The sequence below is a fragment of the Sturnira hondurensis genome, unplaced genomic scaffold (genome assembly GCF_014824575.4).
Source record: "Sturnira hondurensis isolate 20B ecotype Veracruz unplaced genomic scaffold, ASM1482457v3 Scaffold0018728, whole genome shotgun sequence".
NCBI lineage: Eukaryota > Metazoa > Chordata > Mammalia > Chiroptera > Phyllostomidae > Sturnira > Sturnira hondurensis.
This window is the reverse complement of record NW_028091359.1, coordinates 2169217-2181545: the sequence shown is the minus strand read 5'-3', so window position 1 is coordinate 2181545 and position 12329 is coordinate 2169217. Positions and strand designations below refer to the sequence as shown.

Below are 12329 nucleotides of genomic sequence, written 5' to 3'. Positions count from 1 at the left end.
TTATATGCTCTGTTTTGGTTCTTTCCTTCACTCTTTCTTTCTTTCTTTCTTTCATTCAATCACTCACTCATTCTACAAATGTTTGTGAAGTACCTACTGTGTACTGGGTACTGTTGTAATTGCTTGGGATATGAATGAAACAGACAAAAGCTCTGCCCTTGTGGAACTTATATCTTAGTGGAAGGAGACTGGGAATAAATAAGAAATATTCTCACAAACTAAATTATCTAGTATTTGAGGGGCTTAAGTGCTTTAGGAAAAAACAGATACGGGATATTTAAGTTGTGGCAAGGGCATTGGAATTTAAGACAGGCAGATGGGCTAAAGTACACTGAGGAAGTGACATTTGAACAAACATTTGAGAGCAGTTAAGGAGTTAGGTCAGCAGATAGCTTGAGAAAGAACATTCCAGTCAGAGGAAACAGCCCGTAAAAGGCCCTAAGGCGGGATTGTGCTTGGTAAGCATGAGAATGCAAGAATGAGGGCAGAGAAGTAACCTGAAGGGTGGTCGGGAGAGATTCTAGGGAGCCTTTCAGGCCCTTGCAAAGACTTTGACTTTCAATCTGCATGAGGGGAAGAGCTACAGGAGGGGTTTGTTTCATTACTTTCTTAGAGCAGTTTTAGGTTCACAGCAAAACTGAGCACCAAGTACTGCGATATCCTGTATCCTGCTGTCCCTGCTCATTCAGCCTCCGCCACCATCCACATCCTGCACCAGAATCATGCATTTGTTACAACTGGTGAACCTTCACTGACACAGCGTTATCACCCAGTTTTCATCGTTGACATTAGGGTTTGCTCTTGGAGTTGCACGGTGTATGGGTTTAGACAAACATAGTCACCATTCTAGACCCATACAAAATATTTTTACTGTTCTAAAAATCCTGTGTGCTGTTGGAGGATTTTCAGGAGAGCAACGTCAAGTGATCTACCTTTTTGGAACTCTGAGATCCTACTGAATTTGAGGAAAGAATTAAAGGCGCCCAAACCATGCCTCACCTGGTGCCCATTTTGCCTTCAGGCCTCCTGATTTCCCCAGGGCTGCTAGGAAGCTCCCCCACTAACTGGTCTGCATCTGCACACACACCTACCCTGGTTGGAAGAGGACATTGAGTCCCATGATTCCTCTAGGTGGCAGTGCTGCCTCACACACAGAGGACACCTCCCTATTTCGGTCACCAGCACTTTCCCAGGGCACTCACCGGTGAAATCTTTCAGCGTAGAGTATCAGAGAGTCCCCAGTCATCAGGACACCTTCAGCCTGCCCACCGTCGTCTCACGGTCTGGGACCATCCAAGCGAGGCAGCTCCAGGCCTGTGCCTTGGCAGTCTCATCCCGCCTCTTCTGGGAGGCAGTGGGTGTAAAGAACAAGGAAAGATCTGGGCTGCCCCCTTCTTTCCCTGGTTATAGTTCCCTGTACTCTTTCTTCAAGTCTAGATTGACATTCATTTTACATCGTAAATCTTTGATGATATTCACTCTTGAATAAAATCGAGGGGAGGAGAAAGGGTCATACGTACTCGTTCTGGTCCTATCCATTCCAGGGCAGCCCCCCGGGCACTGTGTGCTGCTGCCTCAGGCACAGCCCTGATTCTCCTGGTTTTCTAAAATGATTGGACCCATTTTCCCTCTTGGAGTTGACCTTGACCACCATCTATCTGGTCTTTCTAGCTAAAAACAATGTGCTTTCATCACTCCTCCCCTTCCTCCCTCCCCCATGCCCTGCCCTTGCTTCTCTCTCGAATCTATCTCTGAAAAACTGTTGGTTTCATGTTGTATAACCACACAAATTTACCCCTCCCGCATCTATACGCATCGACCTTGCCTTTGTATACCCAAGGGTAGCAAATACTAAAGACTAAAAGGGCCGGCCCAACAGGTGATGAAGGAGTGGAGACGACCAGTGTGTAAGGCAACAACCAGGGGTGGGGATGGCAGNCTGATTCTCCTGTTTTTCTAAAATGATTGGACCCATTTGCCCTCTTGGAGTTGACCTTGACCACCATCTATCTGGTCTTTCTAGCTAAAAACAATGTGCTTTCATCACTCCTCCCCTTCCTCCCTCCCCCATGCCCTGCCCTTGCTTCTCTCTCGAATCTATCTCTGAAAAACTGTTGGTTTCATGTTGTATAACCACACAAATTTACCCCTCCCGCATCTATACGCATCGACCTTGCCTTTGTATACCCAAGGGTAGCAAATACTAAAGGCTAAAAGGGCCCAACAGATGATGAAGGAGTGGAGAAGACCAATGTGTAAGGCAACAACCAGGGGTGGGGATGACGGTGAACTGGAAAGAATATCAACGAAACCTAAGTTTAACTGCGTCTCAGCCGCAGCCGGGTGTTGTCCTGTGGGAAGGCAGGTTCAAGTGTGGCCAGTTTCACAAAGCCAAAAATCTGTTGTTGTTTTTAATGGGAAATCTATTGAGCTAATATTGCCAACTAATCCTTTAAAAAATGTCTTAAACAACAAGTGAAACACTGTAAGGGGCAAATAAAACACCCCAATGACCTGAATTCAGCACCCAGGCTGCCAATTTTTGACTGCTGCTTCGAATCACCATCCTACCGAAAACGGTTCACGTTGTTTCTTCGTTGGTCCGCCTCTGTCCTCACTTCCACGCATGTTGCTCGCTATCTCCAGAGCATGTCCCCAATACCGGAGTAAGAACAGCCCATTCCGCTGCTTGACACCCCCCTTGCCACTGCCCTCCTCCACCCAGCAAGTTCCCGGTAAGATGAAGCCCCGATGATTCAGGCGAGCTGCAGATAGAAGACTCGGAGCCCAGGCCCACTCCACTCCCCCGCGCTCCTCCACCCCACACCCCGCAAAGGCAGGGGCAGCTCTTTGTTACTCCCCTGAGGCCCCCCTGGCCCCTGTACCCACCCCGTTGTAATTATGTGTGTCTCCCCACTGAACCGTGATGGTCCTTCACACAGCAACCACCTCTTATTCATCTGTGTATGTGTGGGGCAACTGCCCCTCAGAAGGTGGCTGGCAAATATTTTTTAAATAAATTGAAAATGGAATAGCGGTTTTTAGCCAATTAGAGCTGTCTTAAGGGTGTTTATTTCCACCTCAGTATGCATAATTAAGACCCAAGTGTCCTTTTGATAAAGACAATTTTCCCCTCCTGGGTCCCCATCTCCCAGGTACACTCCCAGGTACACCTCCCAGGAGGTGACACTTCTGTCCCAGCCAGGTCTTCTTAGGGGCTGGTCTTTGGGGTTTCTAGGGCTTCCTTAACCTCCTTGCTCTTGCGTTTTGGTTTTTGAGGACGTTTCCTTGAAGAACCTGAAAAATGGAAGGTCAGAGACTGTTCTAATGACATTGCAAATACAAAGAGAATCTCAGTCTGTAACGTTCAGGGGACGTGGTAGGGATCTGAAGGAAGTACAACAAAATCTTAGGTCAAACCTATGTCATATCCCTTGTTCTTTTTTCACAGAAATCTGTGGGGTAGTGCGATGGCAACACCCCAGTTTACAGATAAAGGCTCTCCCCAGCCACAGAGTAAGGCAAGGCCTCCTCAAAGCCTGAGGCAAGTCAGAGGCACAGTTCAGACCAGCCCACGTTTCTTGACATCTGGCTTCAGGCTCTGATTGCTCCCCGCTCCTAACTCTTGGTTTCACGCCCCAGTTCCCAGGACTTTGCTGATGGACTTTGCAAATACCATTGCCATTGTTTAATTTAAGAAATGACTTATAGCCTTGGCTGCTGCGGCTCAGTGGACTGAGGACCAGCCTGTGAACCCAAGGGTTGCCAGTCGATTCCCAGTCTAGGGCACATGCCTGGGTTGCAGGCCAGGACCCTGGTTGGGGGCGTGTGAGAAGCAACCAACCGATCGATGTTTCTCTCCCTCTCTTTCTCCCTCTCCTCCCCTTCTGTCTAAAAACAATAAATAAGATGCTTTTAAAATGTATTTAAAAAAACAACTGACTTATGAACATAGTGCCAGAGAAACATCACACACGTTACTTTTAGTTGTATAAATAGACCTCAGCCACATCACGGTGGGTCTGCCAGAGACAGTATGTGTTTTCTTATTTAGTATGTATGGGAAGAATGTAAACTTATCTCTAATGTCTCCCAACCAAAAATAAATTGTTTAACATGAATTCCTCCAGACTTTAGATCTAAAGTCCTGCTTATAGAGGAGCAAGCTTAAAAGCTGCCAAAAGGAAGAAAGAAGGAAAAAAGCAGAAAGTGAAACATTCTGCTGAACAATAGCCTGATCTCTTCAACAGGTCAGGGAGTCGACATGGGGTCTCTGTTAGGGTAGAAGAGACTCACGACACAGAAGCAGGTAAAATGCATGACGTTTGGGACACCAGTGCAAAATGTCTCTTTGACTACTGGGAAAAATTTGAATATGGAGTATTTAATCCAACAATTAGATGAAATAAAAATATTGACATGGAAGGTTGATACCATTAACTGAAAAAAGCAGGTTCAAATCAAAAGTGTATACACTGTGGTCTCATTTTTTATTGAAATACATGTTTTATTCGCATAAAAACATTTTGAAAGTGCTAGCAGTGGTGAGGATAATGTGATGTTTATATTCTCTTATTTTTGCTCATCTGCATTGTCTAACTTTTATGATATGCTTATATTTATAGTAATAAAATGTTATTTTAAGAACTTCATGAAAGCCAAACTTCTTAACCTACCATCCGAGCCTTTTCCCTGTTACCCCCATCCCTGTACTTCTCCAGTCCGCTCTGCCGCTCACCTCCAAGCCCAGACTGTCTGCTCAATTGCCTCTCACCTCTGCACACAGCTTTCCTCCCCACCCCCCTCCTCCCTTCAATTCCCCACTCCCTTTCGTAATCCAATTCTTTAAAGCTTGTCCCAAAGGTACATCCTCCAGGCCAGCCTGCCCCACCCTTTGCCCTAAGACCTCTGATTGCTCCCTGGTGAAAGGCAGGTGATGCTACCCACCTCATTGGGATGCTGCAGGGATTAAGTGAAATTACCAGATACAAAGCACCTGGTACAGGGAGTGGCCGGCCGAAAACCTGGAGCTTACTTTTCCTCATCTGACTCATAGATCGTGTGATGACAGAATGGTCCTCATTGCCTTGTATGATTCACTTCCCCAATTTAAACTGTAGTCACTGAGACCAGGGGCCCACACGGAGCCCAGGCAGGATTCTGGGACTCAGTGGTTGCCTAACCCATGCCCACCTGCACCCTGACCTGTTCTCACCACGCTCTCCCACTCAGTCCAGCTGTGCCTGGTGGACAAGGCCCGGAGGGCTGCTGGTCTGCATCAGCCCCGGCCAGCTCCACCTTCAGACTAAACACCTGGGTCCAATTTAGGACCATGCTCTGAGGTCCTAAGCAACCTCGTTTGCCTTCCCTTTCTCTCCGAGTGGCTAAATAAGAACAGTTAACTGTGGCCAGAGAAGCCAGTTCCAGGAAGGTAAGGGTTGGGTGGCTCTAACAACTCACTGCACCTCGGTGCACAGGAGGGGTCCCTCCCACTGAAGAGACTGTTCCCTATCCCCACAGCCTCTGTTCAGAGAGTCAGGTAGTATAGTCATCACTGGGGCCAAAGCAGCTGGGAAGGCCATTCCCAGGCCACTTGGCTGGACTTCTCCTGGTGGGAATGAACTCTTCCCAGTGGGAATGAACCCCTCCCTGAGCCCATACCCCACCCAACACCTAGAGTGGGTGTCCTGCTGCTGCTCGGACACTTCCTGGGAGTCCCCACTCGCGGCCACTAGAAACAGCCATGCTCTGCTTCTGGTCAAAGGCACTTCTGGGAAAGTGCCTTTGGTGAAATATTAATTGAAAAACGCCAAATTCAAAACTATATCCTGAGACCTTCAGGAGACATTACACAGAACCCCAAAGGGAACCCACCAAAACATGGCCTCTGGGTGATGGGTGACTTTCCCTCTTCTTTTGTTTTTAAACTTACATTTATTTATATTTAGAAAGAGGGGAAGAGAGGGAGGAAGAGAGGAAGAGAAACATCAGTGTGTAGTTGCCTCTTGAGCACCTGCTACCGGAGACCTGGCCCATACGCAGGCATGTGCCCTGACTGGGAATCAAACCGGCAACCCTTGGGTTTGTAGGCCCTCACTCAATCCACAGAGCCACACTAGCCAGGGCTGACTTTCTCTCTTCTGACTTTACACTTATCTGTGCATTTCAAACTTTCTATAATGAGCATGCCTGTGAAGAGGGGCATGAAAAGAGGCAGGGAAAGTATAGAAAGGAAAGGAAAGGAAAGGGAAATGGACAGAAAAAGAAATGCAGGGGTGAAGGGAAGATGGAAAGGAAAAAAGAGGCCCGTGTTAGGCTGCTCCAGGTTGAACCATGCAGGTTCTGCTGGCAAACTCCCTCCTCCAGGAACTCCCCCCACACCTAGTGGGCATTACCTCTCTGAAGATGGAGGTCGGATCTTGGCTTCGCCAGCACAGAGGCCTCGCTGTCTGGGGCCTGCATCTTGGACAGCCTCTCCTTCACGCCACTGATGTTGTTGCGCAGCCCCCAGGCGCTGCAGATCTTGGGCAGACAGTCTTCCCGGTTAGCCAGCAAGGAGCTCTCCAGAGCGTTGGAGGACCAGAAAGTTGCCTGCAGTGGGCCACAGTGTTGAGAAGTGTGTGAGAAGAGGGGCCCCGGTTCCGTGGTGCCAGCCATGCCCCGGTTGGGGATCTGCTGCCCTCTGGCTGCACCGAACACCTGCCTCCCCCCAAGGATGGACAGTCAGATGCGCGGAGGTGGGGAGGGGGAGAAAGGCTCCTGCAGACCTGGAGGCCAGGTTGCCAACCGTCTCTTCTCTGGTGGTTCTTTATGTTGAGAGATGTTCTCTGTTTCTTTTTTTTCAGCTATAGTAGTGCCTTGTGTGTTTGTAGTGAAGGAATTTTTTTAAGTCCTTTTCAAAATTAAAATTGAGAGCCTGAAAATATCTTTTGAAATTTTCCTGCCTGGCAAAATCCAGGAATCACTTAAATACAATAGCAGGTCCTGGTACTCAGAGAAGGGATCACTGAACCAAGCCACCCATTCGTGTTCAGGGGAAGAAACGGAGCCTAGAGAGGGAGAGAATCTGGTTAAAGCTGCACAGCGGGAGAGTTTGGGGGAGGCACTCAGGCGCAGTTGGAGAAGGGCCACCCTCTGTGTCAGGTTGTTTGGACCCAGCTCTTTGAACCCCACTTGCCATGTGGTCTGGGTCAAGGCACTGTACCTCCCTACATTTGGCATCTTTATTTCCACACTGTCGACAATAATTCTAATCACCTCTTAGGGTTACTTTGGAAGATTACAGGAGGGAATATAAAGTAGCTGGCACATAGAAAGTATTGCCTATGATTATTATTTTGGAACAGGTTCTCAAAGTGTGCTTTTTAGGGATCCCCCTGGGGGTCCCTAAAATATTTTGACCTTCCAGACCCCCTACAAAGTGGGGTCCACTCAAAAGTGTAAGAGAGAAACCAGTGGAATCTAACATAACCTAGTGTGAAAAGTTCATACAAATCTAAAAAGGCTACAGATTGTATGATTCCAACTATATGGCATTCCGGAAACAGGCAGGACTATGGAGACAGTAAAAAGGTGAGCGGCTGCCAGGGCTTTGGTGGGAAAGAGGGAGGGAGGGGGAACACTGGGCTGGGGGGGCGAGTAGGGCGGTGACACTACTCTGTATGGTACTGTGATGGTGGACACATCCTGGAGAACGTGCAACACAAAGATCTATCCTAATGTAAACTGTGGACACTGAAAGTTAAGGATGTACCAACACTGGCTGGACGAGAACCACAAATGTACCGCTTTAAAGCACTATGCTAATAAAAAGTCAGCATAGGAGGGCGTGGTATATGGGAACTCTGTACTTCCCACTCGATTTTTATGTAAACCTAAAACTGCTTTCAAAAAGTCTATTTAAAAATGGTAATCAATATGGTTTCAGATTCCACATTGCAGGTAAGTAACTGTCACTGGTTGAGTTTTGGTGTGGTATGGAGGAAAAACACCCACAATGACCTGAAAACACTACTACTACTACTTCTCTCTTTTCCCACTGTATAACTGTATGAAGCCGGGTTTTCCTCACACACTTCAACCAAACTAATAANTTCAAAAAGTCTATTTAAGCCCTGGCTGGTGTGGCTCAGTGGATTGAGCGCAGGCCTGCGAACCACATGATCGCAGTTCGATTCCCAATCAGGGCACATGCCTGGGTTGCAGGCCAGTTCCCAGCAGGGGACTCACGAGAGGCAACCATACATTGATATTTCTCTCCCTCTCTCCTTCCCTTCCCCTCTAAAGATAAATAAATAAAATCTTTTAAAAAAAGTCTATTTAAAAATGGTAATCAATATGGTTTCAGATTCCACATTGCAGGTAAGTAACTGTCACTGGTTGAGTTTTGGCGTGGTATTGAGGAAAAACACCCACAATGACCTGAAAACACTAATACTACTACTTCTCTCTTTTCCCACTGTATAACTGTATGAAGCCGGGTTTTCCTCATACACTTCAACCAAACTAATAAGCCATGAGAGACTGACTACAGAAGCCGGCAGGAGGGTCCAGCTGCCTTCTATTAAGCCAGATCCGACAGAGATTTGTAATAATGTAAAACAAGGCCACTCTTCTCACTAAGTTATTTTGTCTTGAGAATTAGTTATTTCTCATAAAAATTATTTATGTCAATTATGTCATGGACTACTTTTATGTTTAAGTGGATTTGTGGATACATATTTTAACTTTTTTCTTTAACTTTAATTTCTAATAGGGAAAATATCAATAGGCATCATCTACATAAACCAATGCGTTGGGGAAGTTCTCAATGATTTTTAAGAGGCTATACGTGACCCAAGACCAAAATGTCTGAGGACCCCAGTTTTGATAAAGCCGGGCCAGGCTCTATGGGTAGTCCCCGGAGCCTTTTCCAAGCTGGCTGTGCCTTTCTGCCAGGCCTCCGCCATCCCCATGGCTCAAAGGCATGTGTCTTGCTCCTGGTAACGTCGGGGTGTGGGTGTGGAGGGTGAATAAAAATCAAGAACCTGAACCTGAGTCTCTGTCCTCTTCAGGCCCACTCTGGGCTCACTGCAGGGGTAAAGTTAGGGGCAGAGAGGTTTTCCTGAGGCAGTGGGCTGTGGGAAGGCCTGGAGGGGTGCTGGTTTGTGAGAAGGCCCCTCAGGCCCAGGCCTCCCCCCACCAGCCAAAAACATACCCACCAACCCTCGGCGGGGCCCAGGAGGAGTTTTCTTGAGCACCTTACCAGGAACTTGGCGTTCTGGCTGTTCTTGGTGTACTTGTAGAGCTTGTGAAGCTGCTTTGCATCCAACTCCGAGAAGAGGGAGACAAATCGCCAGAGCATCCTGCGGGGCAGAAACCTGAGGCTGAGAGGCAGGGCTCAGCCCCTGTGCCCCCCAGCATTTGTTTTGTGGCCAAAACCCACCCAGGGAGAAATGGGCTACATGCTGCCTCCGTGGGTTTTGGTTGAGGGCATGGAGACTCAGGGATTTTCCAGACTTTAGATAGCCTGGCCTGGTGATGAGCACCTCACCGCCCAGTGGTTCTTCAATCAGGGTTCATTCTCCTTGGGGTCAGGGGAGCTTTTTGTCCACTGTGCATAAAGCGTGGTGAATCAATGCTGCCCTGAGGGAAGAACCCTGGTTTTTCCACCCCATCTTCATCAGGCTCATTCCAGGATCCTGACCCCTGACTCCTTCACATGAAGGCGAAGGACTAGGGGATCCTGACTCAGGTGTGACCTTGAATCTAGAGAGGGTGAACCAGGAATGGTGTAGTGGGAAGGGCAAGAAGGCTGCCCTTACTTCCTCCAGTGCTTGGTTTCCCAGGCTCGGCAGTACTGTTTCAGAAAGGTGTTGATGTGGTCGCCTAGGACCACCAGGCTCTCCTTCATGCAGTTTAGCTGCTTCTTCTGGGAAAGATCCTTGGGCACATTCAACTTCCGCAAGAACTTCTTTAATGGTCTTAGGCATTCTTTGCACTGAGGAGGCAACAGGTGAAATGAGGAGCCATAGGCCCAAGTAAATAGGAGGCTGGTCTAGCTGCAGCCCTTCAGACCCAGGAAGGGTTACATGTGTTCAGTGAGGAGGCTCCAGTCAATGTCTTTCCCCACTTCCTTCCCAAGAGTGTGACAAATGTGGCAATGAGGTATGGGTGTGAGGCCTGCCAATTTCTGGCCCAGGTTTTCTGACCTGATGGGAACAGGGGGCAGGGCCCTGGGAGGGCCCCTTACTCACAATTCTGAAGGTGCACTGGTCCAGGCCCTTGGCATGGCTCACAAGTGAGTCTCCAGCTGGGGTGGTGCTGGAGGCCCTCTCCAAGCAGGGTATATCTGCCACCTGGGAGGAGGTGGGGGCAGTGGTCAGCTAGGGGGCTTGGCCTACTGCTCCTGAGGGGCAATAATTATAGCACAGTACACTAGCAAACCTTTGATAAACATTATAGCACTTGATAAACATTAATTCACTTTATTCTCCCACAAATACTAACATCTCCCACAACCAGATGTCAGTTTCCTGGTTACAAAGAGGAGCACCAAGGGAGTTAAGTGACTACATGGGGAAATGAACAGGGATTCACTTACTCCTTCAGCAAACATTTACTGAGTGCCCAAGTTCCAGGCTCTCCGCTTTCTATCCCGAATCGTTAGCATCATGCCATGTTCCTGGGCACTCAGAAGAATGTGTGATGGTGAGGGTAATGACGGGAAGGAATTCTCTGACAGCAAAAGTGGGGCAAAAAAAAAATCTAATGAATGGAGACAAAATGACTAAAATGATACGTGAAGTCAGAACACAGAATTAGATTGGCATGACTGGATTTGCACCTGACCTTTTAAACGCCTCTCAGAAATATGAGCATTAAGTCCGCCCTGTGTTCAGGGGAATGAAGAAGATACAGGTCCAGAGCATTCTGAAGGTGTTGATGTGGTTGCCTAGGACCACATCAAAGAGCTGGATGGACAGGGTACAGGACACAGTCTCCTCCAGTTCGCAGAGAGAGGGGCCTCAGGCTGATCTTCATAAACCACACACCACAATCACACACGTGTGAGTGTACACACACACAAGAGCCCTGGTTTCTTCATAACCAACATCATCTTACCAGAAATCTCCCTATCATCTTGCCAGTAGTATATGTCCTTGATAAACATCTATTAGAATAAATTAACCTTCTCTTGTTCTTTTGGTTTCTCGCTAATTTGTATACCTCACCAATTTTCCTTCTCCTCTTCCTTGCGTTTCATATTCTTTGCTTTCCAAAACCAGCTTGCAGAGGACCCTCCTTTCCTCCCTCCCTCACACCTCCAGCTCCACTTCACCTTCTCTAGTGGCTTGTCTCCTTCACCCCCTTGCCCATCTGAGGACCCCATCTCATCCGGAGTACTGGTGGACTCCAGAACGGACTCCTCACGCCCCATCAGACTCTGACCGACTGCTTCTCTGACCTGAGTGTCTCAGGGAGTGAGCAGGTTGGCTCTAGAACTCGGAGCAAAACCATGGCAACTGACAACACAGAGCTCAGAGCCCCTGCCCCTCCCATGCCCTCATTCCTGGGGGTGGCCACCAGCCTTCCCTTTCAACTGGGTAGTGGACTAGGCAAGCAAAAGATGTGCTGGGAAGACCCAGGACTTTGTCAGAGTGCACACTGCTGGCTAGGAGAAGCCGACGCGCTTTCCCCCAAGAGATTGTCAGTTGCTGTTGATTGGAACCCTGGTGAGGTTTTTGAAGTCATTTTCCTGCTCATGTGCCCTTCATGCCTCCTCAATTATACGTGAGAGTCAGGACCAGGGGTTTGTAACACTCCTGTTTGGGTTTGGAACAAGGACTAGAAGGTGCCCTGAGCAAATGGAATACACTCTGTCAGCCTAGAGTTTCTCTTCTATTTCCGGTAGCCTCCAGGAAGTTGATAGTCCAATTGTGTTGGATGTTGGTTGGGTCGTGGTGATGTTTTTAGGGGTGTGCACAGAAATACTAGCCACGTGTATTATCTTGGTTAACTTACAACACTATTCCCTGGAGTAAGGTACCAGTAGTGATCCCATTTCATAGAAAAGGAACCCAGATGTAGCTTGCCTTAGGTCCAGCAGCCACTATGTGGGGCGCAGGAATATTGGTCAGATTCTGACCGCCTTTTCCCACAGGCGTGGCCCTCCAGGGACCTGAGTAAGCCTTTCCCAGGCCAAATGAGTAAGCCTCGTTTGGCCCGTAGGGCCCCCGGGAGCGCTCCCTGGAAGATGCGGCAACGGCGCCCCCTCGCGTCCTTCCCCAGTGCACGCTACCGGTTACTAAGACCGCGGCAGCCTCGGTTGATTTAATTAACCCGCACCT

General features: G+C 48.3%; 1 protein-coding gene across 1 annotated transcript; it reads right to left on the bottom strand.

Annotated features, from left to right (window-relative positions):
• Nucleotides 1-3211: 3211 nt before the first annotated feature.
• Nucleotides 3212-11371, bottom strand: CHCT1 (CHD1 helical C-terminal domain containing 1). The gene is made up of 6 exons (XM_037069891.1): nucleotides 11321-11371; nucleotides 10236-10337; nucleotides 9804-9979; nucleotides 9245-9344; nucleotides 6396-6591; nucleotides 3212-3297 (listed from the first exon to the last, which is right to left on the bottom strand). Exons 1-6 carry the CDS (start codon nucleotides 11369-11371, stop codon nucleotides 3212-3214), a joined length of 711 nt encoding a protein of 236 aa, XP_036925786.1.
• Nucleotides 11372-12329: the final 958 nt, after the last annotated feature.